A 14,729-nucleotide genomic window follows, 5' to 3' on the forward strand; every position below is an offset into this window, starting at 1 on the left:
TTAAATTATTTAAAATTTTAAAAAATATAAATAAAAGATAATAAACAAAATTTATAAATTAATAAATAAAAAAAAACCACAATCTTGTTTTAGAAGGAAAAAGAAAAAAGAAAAAAGAACTTGAGAGTATAAATTAGTATACCCTCCAATGGGAAACATGAAACAGGCCTAATATAACCAATAACAGTCGAGTTGTGTCATTCGATGTCATCCTCGTAAACAACGAACTGGAGGGACGAGAATTGCTCTCTCTCTCTCCGTTTCATGCTTCACGTATCCGTAACCGAACGAACAGCTCCGAATGATTCAAAACCGTATAGAAAATTTCCTACGGTTCTTCCGATACGTATCAGCTCCCAGGTTCCAATCTCTCTCTCTCTCTCACACACACACACACTTGGAACCCTAACCTATGACCCTGTTCTGTCTCATCTCTGCATTTTTCTATTTGTGTATTGATTATGAAATGGCTAATGATGTCTGTGGAATGAACTGAGATTTGAGAAAAAGTTGGTAATGCAAGTGTGCTTTGATTTAACTTTACTGAATTTGGGTCTTGCTAACTGGTATTTAGGACACTGATTAAGGAATTAATAGATAATAAAAAGTCGATCTTTTTTGGAAATTACCTTGGGATGTATTGAAAATCACGGGAGTGTTATGTTTATAAATAGAAAATTGTGTATGTTTGATTCCTTAACTGGCATTTTTATATCATGCAATCGTGTATTGTCAACACATCATTGGATAATAATGTAAAATAGTTTTAAATTTTACAATGATAGGAATTGGATTTGATCACTATGTTAGCAGTTTAGATAATGGAAAAAGATAGAATGAAGGGAAATAGAATGGGATAACAATAGTTGTTATCATTTGGATTGTTTAAAATAGCATTGAAAAGGAATGGATCCTGATGGAATCTATCCTCATTCCCTCCATTATCTTCCTGCTTCCTAATTTGGAGGCATGAGATGGATCATGGAAACAAACTTCTTGTTTACTAATCTCCTTGGTTGCAACAATCAAGTCTATGTTCCTTCTTAAATTAGTAGAGAACTTAGCTTCCAAGTTTCTAGCTCCAATTCTAATGGTTTGCTTGTTTGGGTAGGTTAAAATTTTGGAATGAAAATCATTTATGGATATTTGCTTACATGATATACAAAATAATAGTTGATAGAAAATACTGGACCATGAGACCAGGTGAAGCACTGACGGTGAGTAGTCAAATATTTTTTGGCTGTTGGTTCATAACAAGTGTTCAAAAGTTTATTGAATATGACCAACAGCTAATAAATGTTTGAAAACTCACCTTGGATATTGATATGGCACCAAATGTTGCTTGTATAGTGTACCCTCAACGAGTTCAAACATTTATTGTTGGCCCACCAAGTATAATCAGCAGCTAATAAATATTTAACTAATAAATATTTAATAATTCATCAAGGTACTGCTACTCGATAAATGAAAAAGCTATCAATGTGATTCCTTGCTCTCCTTATCACTCTGCACCAAGCACATAATAGAAAACCACTTTCATTCTCATTCTCATTCTCATTCTCACTCTACCAAATAGAACTGTAATTTGATGTTGTTAGCTGGTGGCCAAAGTGGTTTGCTCTTTCATATGCATTTTATACATACCTTTACCATGTAATGCTCTAATGCTAAGATATAAATGTTACTGAACTATATCAACACTATCCAATATGTTTTTGTTTGATAAAATTCACATTCAAATTATGTTCCATTTTTTTTTATTCTGCTTAAGATGTTTAAGCTACTGATTCTTTTCTTTCAACCCCCTTTCCTTCTCATGGACAAAATTTTACAATTAGGGTTATGGACATACGCCTGTCCAAGTTCTGTGCACTTGTATAGTTATATGTAAGAAATCACAAATTGTTAGGAAATTACGTATATTATGCAGTCTTGTTAATATTGTCACCTCCTTGAACAATTAAATGATAGAAAATGAAAATGCAATTCATCATTTATGTTATTATCCATTTTGAAACAATTTAAACTGTAGTCAATCACGTTCGATTGCATTGCTATTGTGGCAATGCATTGTATCAGGGCTGTGGGCCACTACGGTTTCCATTTTGCATCATGTTTTCTGTTCATGGCTGCTATCACACCTGAAATAGTGGCTTCTTACAGCATTAGTGGGCGCAATGTTTAACTGGTTTGAAAACCCCCGTTTGTTGTTCAAAATAGTGTCATTCAGTGTTTTTTTGGAGGGAGGGGAGGGGGGATCTTGCCATTCCCTTTGTTGAATCAAAGGGTTCAATATGAAACTCTGGTCTTCATGGAATCACATCAGCGTGCCTTGTATTTTTGTTGTGTTCTCTTCTGCCCTTTTAAAATGAAACCCTTTGTTGTGTTGTAAATATGATTTTTTATGTCTCATACCTGTAATTTTGTGGTAGTGGCCATCCCATTATCCGCTATAACGGTTTTGGGAATGGCCACTATGTGCCACTGTTCAAGATTGATAAATATTTTTTTAACTTTGAAAACATTTCTCTCCTTCACATCTGTAGCCGATACATTGTATCATGTTCAATTTTGATATAATTAGAGATTGTTGTATTTCTGATCAACTGTTCTTGATGTGTATTTAATGCAGATTGTCTTCTGTTGCTACTATATTTTGCCCCCTTGTTTGCCTTTTGTACATTTAGGACACAGGTCCATGGAGGGTACGGAACCTGATATAAAAACGCACCCCCTGAAAGATGCAGAAAATGAATGTTCAATATCACCTAGGGTAGAGATTAATATGGGGCAGGAGGGTCAGATTCAGAATCCCAATGATTCCTCTATTGCAGTCAGTAACAAGGTCATTGACACTGAGAATGAGTGCACAAGTTCAAATGATTGTCCTGTTGACCATTGTCAGATGGAAATTAATGATGAATGCCATACATCTAAATCCAATAATTGCCATGAAGACAAATTTCATATTAATGTTGGTAGTAGACAGCTGTGTCAGAATCCCTGCACTTGCTCTGTTGATATATCAAGGACCAGTACTGATATAAAGAGTGAGGAGGAAATATATGTAGCACCAAAGATTGGCATGGAGTTTGAATCAGAAGACCATGCTTACAATTGTTATGGCAAGTATGCTGTTCTGAAAGGTTTCAGCATAAGAAAGGATTTTGTCAACAAAAGTAGGATAAATGGTGCAGTCGTGTCCAGAAGATACACCTGCTATAGACAGGGTTATCGTCTTAACAAAAATAGTACAAACCTGAGGAGATTCCAGCAGGAAACAAGGACAGGTTGCTTGGCACATATGACTATTGCACGTCAACTGAATGGCAAGTTTCGTGTCACACATTTTGAAACTGAGCACAATCATGAGTTTGTAACACCATGCACTGCTCATATGTTACCCTCACAGAAAAGATTGAGTTTTGCTCAAGCTGTTGAAGCAAACTTAATTGAGTCTAGGTTGGATGGGGTACCAAAACTGGGAATGGGATTTGACTCAGAGGAGCATGCATATGATTTTTATAATGCATATGCTGGACACGTAGGTTTCAGTGTAAGAAAAGATTATGTAAATAGGAGTAAAGTTGATGGTGCTGTGGCGTCTAGACGGTTTACTTGCTTCAGAGAAGGTTTTCGGCGGAAAGACAAACGGGATACGAATGTAAAGAGACCTCGGAAGGAAACTAGAATTGGATGTTTAGCGCAACTAGTGATTTCTCGTCAACCTGATGGTAGGTATCATGTAACTCACTTTGAAGAAAAGCATAATCATGAGCTTGTTGCTGCTGGTAGAGTGCATATGTTAAGATCGCAAAAGAGATTAGCAGCAACTCAAGTTGAATACAACATTGTTGATGGTTCCACTGTGCTACCTAAGTCAGTATCTGAATCCAATTGCAAGACTGTGGAACACTTAGACGATCTGGATTATGGTTCTGCAGGTTATGAATATAAACTACCATTCAAATGTACAAGAGAAATGAAAGAGGGAGAAATTGAGAAGATTAAGCATCATTTCCAAATCAAGCAATCAAAGAATCCTTCTTTCTTTTATGCATTCCAGCTTGATGCTGATGATCAAATAACTAACATTTTTTGGGCTGATACAAAGATGATAGTAGACTACAGTGATTTTGGTGATGTTGTTTGTTTCGATAGTAGTTATAAATATCACAGGGATTTCCGCCCATTTGCTCCGTTCCTTGGTATAAATAATCACCAGCAAATGACAATTTTTGGGGCTGCACTTCTGTATAATAAATCTGTGGAATCTTTAAAGTGGCTGTTTCGAGTATTCATCGAGGCAATGTCTGGAAGCAAGCCAAAGACATTCTTTACAGATCAAGATGCAATAACAGCTGAAGCAATTAAAGACGTATTACCTCAAACAAATCACCGAGTTTGTGTATGGCATGTCTATCAAGATGCCCTGAAGCAGCTAAATCACATTTCTGTTGGATCTGGTTCTTTTATAAATGATTTGAGAAGCTTCTTTTTTTATCATGATGAAGAGGAGGATTTTGCTAATGCATGGAATGCTCTCATGGACAAGTATGAACTGTGGGGAAACGAATGGTTGCATCAAATATATGAAAGCAGAGATCAATGGGCCATAGCTTATGGAAGACAATTTTTTTGTGCTGACATAGTAAGCATGCTACTGAGAGAAAACCTTACTGACAACCTTAAAAAGCACCTAAAGCATGACTCAGATGTTCTTCCCTTTTTCAAGTATCTTGGGAAGGTGATTACTGATTGGTACTACAAGGAATTAGAAGCCAATTATGACATGAACCAGCGTATGCCACCACTGATGGGCGATATCATCACGTTAAAGCATGCAAGAGCTCCATACACACCAAAGATGTTTGAGTTATTTCAGAAAGAATATGAAGCATGTTTAAATCTAGTGGTAAAGGATTGCACGGAGAGTGGACCATTGTATACTTATAAAGTTAGCATATATGAACAAGTACTTGAGTTTAAGGTTACTTTTGATTCTTCTAATGAGACAATCAGTTGCAGCTGCATGAAGTTTGAGTATGTGGGAGTCTTATGTTGCCATGCATTAAAAGTTCTTGACTATAGGAACATAAGGATAGTTCCAACCCGGTACATTTTAAAGAGATGGACAAAAGATGCTAGAGCTTGATGTCTCTATTTTTTTTATCATGTCATTAGAAAGGCATAGATTAATTAACCAATCCAGGTGGATGTCTTTTTTGTATCCATTACCGATACACGGTAGCATTTTTGTATTAATCTTATGTGAAAATTGTACATCATCTTCGTGAAAAGGTAGTTGCATTTGGATATGTTACTTAAAAAAATTCAGAGATGCACTATATTTCTTGACGAATAAATTTATTTTTTCTTTTAGTTATTTCAGAATAAAATATTTTAGGCTTAAATATATATATATATATATATATATATATATATATATATATATTTTAGTCCTACAAAATATATCGAATTTTAATGTTGTTCTTTAAAAGATTATATATTTTTTCTTTAGTTATATTTTTTAAAGTCGTTGATTTTAGTCCCTATCATTAATGTTATTTCACAAAATAGTGACACGAAATAACGAGTTAGTAGTAGTATTATCTAATAATGATTAAACTAGAGATTAAAACAAATAAATTTTTTAAAGTAAAAATTAAAACAAGAAAAATTATAAATATTGAAATTTAATTTTTGTATATATTTGAGAAATCAAAAGCATATTTAACCTCATTTTTTAAAGTAAATAAAAACTATTTTTTGCAATTTTGTGTATCTCAATTTTATGTTATAATCTATATCTTGAATATTTTGAACAATTTGTCCAGTCCATGATGGAAGTATTTTTTGAACTTAATTATTTTAAAATTGAAAATTAATTTTAAACTACCAAACATAATTAAAAATCATGTGCTAAAATTAATATTAACCACAATTTTTTTTATTAAAATGTGTATATTTTTTATTTTAACTGTAAACCAAATGAACAGTTTGTTATTATCTAATTTTAGAGAAAAAAAATTTTGCTAAATATGGCATGGCTCAACAAGATTATAACTAGGAAATAGAAAAAGGAATAACAGTTAGAAGCTAAATATGGCATGGACTACTGAAAATTGTTGCTATGTACCCACAATACAACAAGGGTCATACTTGTGATCTTTGGGGTCTAACTAATGTGGTACAGTCCCATTTGCTAGAAGCTACATTTACAAGTTGTCAAGTGATGCTCTCTGCCCTCAACATGGTCATTATTTATAATTTCTATTATTATGGTATCCATGCTGAATATTTGGTGATGTATTCTCATGAGTTGTAATCATCATGGAATTTGGAGGTAGAGGATGAGTCAATGTGTGACCACTCTTTCCCTGGAAATGCTTTGTGCCACTGTTTTTCAGTGAAGGTCTGTTGTTAGGAAGGAAAGAATGTTTGCTCTCTGTAACAGTGGGAGTTGATGGTTTCCTTCCCTCTTTCGGTACTTCTGAATCTGTCAATGGGTCCTGCGAGGCAGCAATTGAATTTTTATCAACTTTTGGCATTAGGAAAGTATTGTTAATAACATCTGTTGCTTGCATGGAAAAAGTTTTCAGTGTTTCAGGAGTATATAGTCCTATTAAAATCACGACATCTAATATGTTTCCAGTTAGTATAGCTTATCAATTAGAGTTTAACTCAGTTAAAAAATTTGCAATTAATGTTATCACATATTGCTGGAATAAAACTATAAATTTAACTAGTAAACAACACTAATAGCACCTAAGTTCTGTCTTTTTTTTCTATTGCAGAGTTTTTATTGAAAACCATGCTAGAATGAATTAAAATTCATGATGAGAGTACATCAATAATCTCTTTAATAAAAAAAATCACTTTTGATTCTTTAATTAGCGTGATTAAAGAAAATGTTTCCTCCCATGGATTTGTACTTGACAAAAATATCTCCATTCTGTAACCTTGAAGTGAAAATGGGAAAGATCATTGTAGTGGTATACAGTTTGAGAGATACCTTTATTGTTTCATTCTTTGAAGATTTTCTTTCCTTGTAAAAATCAGGTAGTGGCCTGGCTTTGAAGCAAAAGCTTTGGCGTAGTTTTCTAATCTCTGTCTCTGCTTTCTCCTGCAAATAGGAGGAGTGAATGTTGATGATTAAGCTGAATTCAACATTTTCATTTTATGCTTGGTATTAATTTTACTTGTCACTCACCTTGAGCTTTGTATGCAGCTGCACCTTTTGTGCTTCATTAGCATTGAACTTTTCTTCAAGTTTCTAAAATTGATGAGATGAACACATAAGTACTTTAATAACCATGTTAAAGTAAACCTCATTATTACATGAGAAAAATAAGGATTTTAGTTTTGCCTTCTTTCTTCTTGCAGCTCTTTCTTCTGTCCTCAAGCTGAAAGGGGATGATATAATTGGGGACCTCATTCTACTTCTGCATGCAAAATAATATATTGGAAATACTGGTTTAAAAACAATGATAAGGAAGTAATTAAAAATGGCCTTTAAAGAACAATATACTATATTGGTATCAGATGCTTGCATAATTACACCAACTCTTACAATGAATTGGCTAAGATGTTTTCGTATCTTACATGTACCAGCCATATATAGATATTCGAATATTTTAACGTGTGCTGAAAGGCATTACATAAGAACCTATAAATAGTATTTTTTAATGAAAATCACAAGATATTACAAGATCTAATACATTGATGACAGTAAATATTACAAATTTTAATAAAAATTTACTATTTATTGTATTCTTATTAAGCACACGTTAAAGATACTGATAGATAAAATTGAATTTTGAAGTTGTTAATGATAAGAAAAACATCAACCAAGACAAACTGTTCAATTGTTCTTGACCCAAGAATTTTGGGGTTTTAGGCACCCTGAAAATTCCAGAGCCCGTGGAATTTAAGTGGAAATAACTTACTCTCCAGAGAGCAAGCGCCATTTAGGGCCACCTGTATGGTTGCCTGAGGCTGATGACAAATCAAGAGGTGTTTTGTTCCTGCAATTAACAATATGTGAATGCACAACATCAGGAAGAGAACAACTAGAGAAAGCTTGAAAGTAAACAGTTTCACATTATAATTAACAATATTGTAGCAATAAGGTACCTTTTCTTTTCAGTTAGTGGGGTCAATGTAGAGTGCTTTTGCATCTCCTTGGAAGCCTGTAATTGGAAAATGACTCACTTTAGCATTCTTGACAGCAAATGCAACATGGAAAATCATAGCAAAATGGAAACTGTATGGCTTGAAAGAGAGTGATAAATCAAAAAGACAGCAAAAAAAGATGAAATACCAAAGTTGGGGTTCTTAGAGGAGTCAAGCTATCCTTTGAAGCCTTGGAAGAACCAGCACCAACTCTTGTACCTTCAAATCTCCTCATGACTGATGCAGTCAATCTATTAAGTTCTCTAATGGGTGTAAAACTAACTGACATTTGAAGTGACTTAGGAGTAGATCTCTTTTTATCTGCGGAGCTTAATGTAGCAGCCTTATTGCTCATTGGTGTAGCAATGTTATCTCTTTTGGAAGAAATAGGAGCTGTGGATTTGACAGGTGTAGTAGAGGTGAACTTTGAGGTTCCATTATTAGCCTTGAACAACTTAAAGGAAGAAACTGGTGGTTTCTTCTTGCTCATTGATGCCAAAACTTCTTGATCAGATATAGTTGAGCCCTGTTCCAATAACTAGTCAGTGCTATGACCTCCAAAAAATCAAAACATGTAAAAATATTCCTGGAAATAAATTAACATATTAACCTTCACTAGTGGTGTCCTAATTGGAGGTGTTCCACTAAGCTTCTCACTTTGCTCCTCCTTTTGTGGATCAACATTTTCAACCTGGTTTTGCAATTCAACCTTCATTGAATTCCCTACAACCACTACTTCTTCCATCACTGTCTCACTTCCCTCTACCTTGCTAATTTCAGGTATAACATTTGCCTCCATTTTTGAATTTGAAACATGGTTAGAGGCAACACTCAAAACCTTTGCATCATGTTCTTCCTTGACAACCATTTCAGAATTAGGACTCGTGTGTGAGATATGAGTGTGACTGTGAGTGTCAGTGTCGCTGTCAATTACTCCCTCATCTTCTTCTTTTGTGGCATTGTTTTGTGCACCATTGTTTGCTTGTTGTTCAAGCAATGCAGCTGCCTTTTGAGCAGCAAGTTTCTTGTAGTGAGCTTCAAAGAAAGCCTTCTTCTGTGCAACAGAACCAGGCCTTGAATATCTCTCTGCCTCTTCAACATAGCGGTTGTGGGAGAAACTAGACCACTTTTCCCATGCCAAGGACTCTGACATGAACCTCCCAAATGAGATTGATTGCCCAAGTGCATGAATTGGGTTGTTCTGAAATGCACAAGTTTTACAGTTTGTTCAAGGTGAGCCTTCAAACAACTACAACAATAGCTTCATCCCAGTACATGAGTTTTGCTACATGAATCACAAGTAGTTATTGGCTAAAAAACATTCATAGAACATAAAATAAAGCTTTAATGCATTATGATATGGTAATCCAACTCACAACCCGTCAAAGATAGGCAACTTCTGTTCACTTTTACTCCTCAAACTATGATTTAGGACCCAAAATCAGTTCATATACAACTCAATTATGATTTTCCCAATCACTTTATTTGTTGTTGCAACTCATATTGCACTATCTAAATCCAAACTATAACCTTTACCCAAGTCCTTGAAAAATCATTACAAGGGGTACCCCCAAAACTGCATGCAATTCACTGAGTGGAAAGCAGGAACGAACTCCAACTAAAAATGCAATTTTTTTTTTTTTATTTCATTCAAATGGTTTCATAAAATTACATGCATGACCAAGAAAAAGACTAAGGAAAAAAACAAATTGAAATTATTTGATGGGGTTTAAGGATCCAATAATACAAAATCTGGAAACAGAAGTGCCTGCTAAATGAACTGACCTCATTGGCTTCATTGGAAATGCCGGAAGCATAACAGAATGGTTGTTGCATGAGACAGGTTGAGTCACCCATGTTTCACTACAACGTTGAAACTTCAAAAGATCCAAACTTTACCACAATTATTATTACGATTCATTTGTTAGTGCTATTATTATTATTATTATATTTTATGTGGCCGTTTGTTTGTAGGACACATTCAAATTTGAAATTCAAAATCTGAAGGCATTGTTTGGTTGGTTGATGATGATGTGGAAAAGCAGACAACTTTAACAGATTATAAAAGGTTTAGTGTCGTGCAATCTTTTTTAGTTTCCAAGTGTTGGGTCCCCTAATACAGTGTTTGGAGGAGGAGCCTTAATCTTTTTTCAACTTCGTTTGGACCCACATTTTGAAAACACCCTGAAAATCTCCAACGTTCCTTTGTTAATTTTTTTATTATTGCCTGCCTTGTCTGGCTAGTTATTTAGCTCAAGGGGTTCTTTAAAGTAAATTGGACATATAATAATAAATAATAAACTTTACTAAAATTTACATTATTTAATATTTTTAATATATTAAATTTTATAATTTTTAATTAAGGTTTATAAACATATATTAGAAAGAAATGTTAATCAGTACTTTAAGAATATAGGTTAAGAAATAAACCATGAAAATCTTTGTTTAAAAGTATTATTAATGCACCACCTCATGTAACTTTTAAGGCAGTTTAAAGGAATTTTTAATAAGAAAATTCCACTTTTGATTCTTTAATTGATTTATTTCAGATTCTAATTAGCAATACCCTGTTAAAAAGAATATTAGTTTAAAGTTAAGTAGAATTATGATAAAAGTAATTTTGAGTTATTAAATATGATTGGTATGAATACATAAATTAATATAAACTATATATTTTTATGAACTTTGCTGTATTCTTTTACATGTTTTGTTAATAATCATCGTATTATTTTATAAAATAAGTATTAAATTAAAAAAATTATGTATTTATTATTTTAAATATAAAAATATATTTTTACTTAGTAAGTGAAAGAATTTGTACATATAAAAAGTTGAAGAATTTAAAATCATTCTATTTTTATTAGAATGTGTTTTTATTAGGAAGTATAAACATCAAATTTTCAACAAACAAGGCCTCAATTTGGTGAAGCTTCAATTCAAATTAATGTTTGTCTTGTTGAACCTAAGAAATTAGCATGTCCTTTATATGCATGTTTGTAGCAATAGGAACAGACAAGAATGAAGGATGTACATGCTTTTAGAAGCCTCAACATTGCCAAGAGAAAGTAGGTAGTTGTTGAAGTTGTAGATGGTGAAGATGTAACAGGTTGAACCACTGGTAGTTGCAACATTAACCAGCCAAAATAACAATGATGTTTGTCCATGGTTGGTAATTTGAAAATGATAGAATGTCATTATTCAACTATTTGACATAGATGTTATATAAAGAGAACTAGCTACAACCTTTCAATGAATTTGACATACCAACCAATTCTAAATTGAACTTCATGAAATATTCAACATAAAATAAAAATTATGAACATCTTTATACATTTTTTTCCTATTTATTTTGATACATTATTATCTTGCAACTCATTGTTGAACTAGAATTTAGAAAGCATAAGTAAATCAGATAGATAATTGTAATCTTTAAGTTAAACAAAATCATTACTACTATAAACCCTGAGAAAATATCCAACATTGAATCTAAGCCACAACGAATTAAATTTCATGTTTTGTTATTAGACACTCAAAGCTTCATAAAACATAAAATTAACATCAAAGGCGCCAATAATTACCAAAAAATAATAAAACTCAAAGAACAGGTTAATAAAGAAAGCAAGAAAGGAATCACGTGATGTAATGATTAAAAGTGTAATCAAATTATCAATAAAGGGTATTACAATCAAATATCAATTTACAAAGTCAAAATCGATATGAACATACATGTTTTTATTCTTACGATAGAGGTACCCACAAATCACATAAGGTGAGGCCCATGTGAGTATGCCTAAAATGGGTCTTTTAAGACAATATAATAATAAATCGACTAAGAGTGGAGAAATTATAGGCCTAATAAATTAGACATTAGTATTGAAAATTAGTACAATCCATAGATGTTATAAAATTATAGAATTTTTATTATTTAAAAGTTTATTCTTCAACTTAAGTCACAAATCACAATAATCATAGTTAATTGTAATTCAAATGAAATTATTTCATTAATTACTTACGTACATTTGACTTTGCTAATAATTTTTTTTATATTAAATGTAATTTATTCTTAAAATATCATATCATTTTATCAATAGTTTACATCACACAAAAATAAAAATCTTTACATAAAAATAATAATATTTAAAGAACGAGAATCAAATTATTTCATGAATACTTCAATAGTTTAATAATTATTTAAAATATTTATTTTTAAATTCAACTATTGAATTTATAGTTCTTTTTTAATATATTAAGTTTATTAAAAATTATACAATTAAAAAATTAATCAATAATTTATTAAGTAACTTTATTTTAATATTTATTTTAAAATATTACATGTAACTTGATATGATTAAAGATTAATTATAAAATTACATATTTCAAAACTTGATATACATAATTAACATCAACATATAACTTTATTTAAAGATTAAATTGACAAAATTAATAAAAGATATTACACATAAAATAACATACCATAAATGGATATACATACTAGATAATTATAAACTTACTATATTAAATATATTAATCCATAACAATGTTTAATAAATTTTTCTAAATTAAAATGAATAAAATACGGATTATTGTTGTTCAATTTGCTAATTTAGTGTAACCACAAATATAAATTTATAGAATTTATTTGACTTTTAAATATATGTATATATATATATATATATATATATATGTTATTTAATAATATTTTATTAAAGCATTAAACAATAAGTAAAATAGATGAAGATTATAAAAAAATTATAAATTAATTTTCACTTTTATACTAATAATAGTAATAAGCTAAATTAGTAGACTGGTCTCTTAACTCTTTGTTTTGTTTTAATTTTGTCCTTTTTTATTTTTTATTTTTTTGGTTTTGGTTTCATGACTGATTAGTCAGACTGAAAATTGGATTAATGACGTTTATAATACCAACTATTTCTATATTTCTATATGAGAATCGATAAAAAAAAAAAAAAAAAAAAGTTAGTGAACTGACTCAAATCAAACTAATTTCGGATATTAATTTTTGAATCTTCAAATTTAGATAAGATAAGAATTGACTCTTCCTCTCCAAAATTGCTCTTCACATTCTTTGCCACTTCTTCTCATTTACCTCCTAATATATACAATGCCAATTAATGTATAAAAAAATAATGCTAGAACACAAATTATGAATTATATATAAAAAAAAGTAGTTGATGGATGAGATTCAAAGTAAACCCACTTATTCATGTAGTGACTTAATAATTAGTTCCTTGACCAAGTTATTAGCTAACACCACTGATTTCATTAATCTTTTATTGTAAAATCATCTTCTTTTCCATATTAGAGAAAAAGGAAAATGAAAAGAACTATAATCAAACTCTCATTTTTGTCTTTGATATTGTTAGCATTAAGTGTTTTAGTCCTTAAAATATTAAAAATTTCACGTTAATCCTTGACTTCTTCTACTTCTGACAGACATTTTAGTTCCTAAACCTTAAAATCATTAATAAACAATAACAAAACACTAACAATTCACGTTAAATGTTATGAGAAAAGACTTTGAAGAACTCTAAGTGATAACTATAGTAATTTCCATTTTCTCTCACAATGAACCCTAAAATCAATTTGATAACCTCTGTGAAAATATAGCTATTTCAGGCTTGACTGCCCAAATCTACTAACTCCTTTGAAAAAATCATCAATTTGCTTCATGGTTATGTACCTACTATACAAAGAACTTGATACTATTGGAAGTAATATATTTGTTCATGTTGTTGTATAAGGTTCTATTCAAGGCAAGATTTGAGAAAGCTCTTGAATCTCATAAGTTAAACATCAAGAAAATAGAATAGCAACTTTAACACATGGGAGTAAATCCTAAAGATCCAGTTGCCATGGCTAGCATCCAGAGAATTGCTTCCACATTCTTCAATGTCATTAACAAGAAAGAAGGAAGTCTTTATGTATTATGTGAAGGCAAACAATCAATAATAGAACTTACTAAAGGTTTGAAAAAGTCAAAAACTTTTGTTAATAGTGATAAGGAAGAATTAGATCAATTCATTGATGAGATAGAAAATGCAATAGATAAAAAATATGAATTGAGCAAAATGATATTGTATCTACTATATTATATCTGTTAACAGTGTCGGGTCTATGAACTAAAATATCTGATAGAGATGAAAGTCAAAGACTAACTTAAAGTTTTTAATTTTCAAAAATTAAAATACGCCTACACAACATTAACCATCTCAAGAACAAAAATAAAAACTATTATTGAAGTAACCCAAACAAAACTTCATAATTTCATGTAAATTTAGTTTTTTATTTGTCAAAAACAATTATTTCATTATAGTTCAAAATTTTTTCTTGCATTATTTTTTCTTTTGTATTATTAACTAAAAAATCCTATAACAATAATGAATTTGCGGATACAAAATTACATAAGGATTCAGGGCTAACACCGTTAGCCATACAATCCAATCAATTCTATTAAATGATCTAATTCTTATATGATGTCTAGTAAAATCAAAAACATTATTCAGGCAAAATATCTGAAACATACTTAGAAGTAC

General features: G+C 31.2%; 2 protein-coding genes across 3 annotated transcripts; one reads left to right on the top strand and one right to left on the bottom strand.

The window, feature by feature from the left end:
• The first annotated feature begins 159 nt into the window (after positions 1–159).
• LOC113867673 (protein FAR1-RELATED SEQUENCE 5-like) lies at positions 160–5,378 on the top strand. Its single transcript, XM_027503100.1, has 2 exons — positions 160–360; positions 2,633–5,378. Exons 1-2 carry the CDS (start codon positions 265–267, stop codon positions 5,153–5,155), a joined length of 2,619 nt encoding a protein of 872 aa, XP_027358901.1. The 5' UTR covers positions 160–264; the 3' UTR covers positions 5,156–5,378.
• A 742-nt stretch (positions 5,379–6,120) lies between these two features.
• On the bottom strand, positions 6,121–10,074 carry LOC113867780 (protein WVD2-like 7). Of its 2 annotated transcripts, none has more exons than XM_027503246.1 (9): positions 9,961–10,074; positions 8,786–9,376; positions 8,324–8,701; positions 8,137–8,192; positions 7,950–8,027; positions 7,370–7,445; positions 7,214–7,276; positions 7,016–7,126; positions 6,121–6,512 (listed from the first exon to the last, which is right to left on the bottom strand). In XM_027503246.1, exons 1-9 carry the CDS (start codon positions 10,030–10,032, stop codon positions 6,261–6,263), a joined length of 1,677 nt encoding a protein of 558 aa, XP_027359047.1. In that variant the 5' UTR covers positions 10,033–10,074; the 3' UTR covers positions 6,121–6,260. The 2 variants fall into 2 exon arrangements, with proteins under 2 accessions (XP_027359047.1, XP_027359049.1); XM_027503248.1 differs by having other exon boundaries at positions 8,786–9,460; positions 9,961–10,016.
• Positions 10,075–14,729: the final 4,655 nt, after the last annotated feature.

This window comes from Abrus precatorius, unplaced genomic scaffold, assembly GCF_003935025.1.
Source record: "Abrus precatorius isolate BTA unplaced genomic scaffold, Abrus_2018 Scaffold5, whole genome shotgun sequence".
NCBI classification, from domain to species: Eukaryota; Viridiplantae; Streptophyta; class Magnoliopsida; order Fabales; family Fabaceae; genus Abrus; species Abrus precatorius.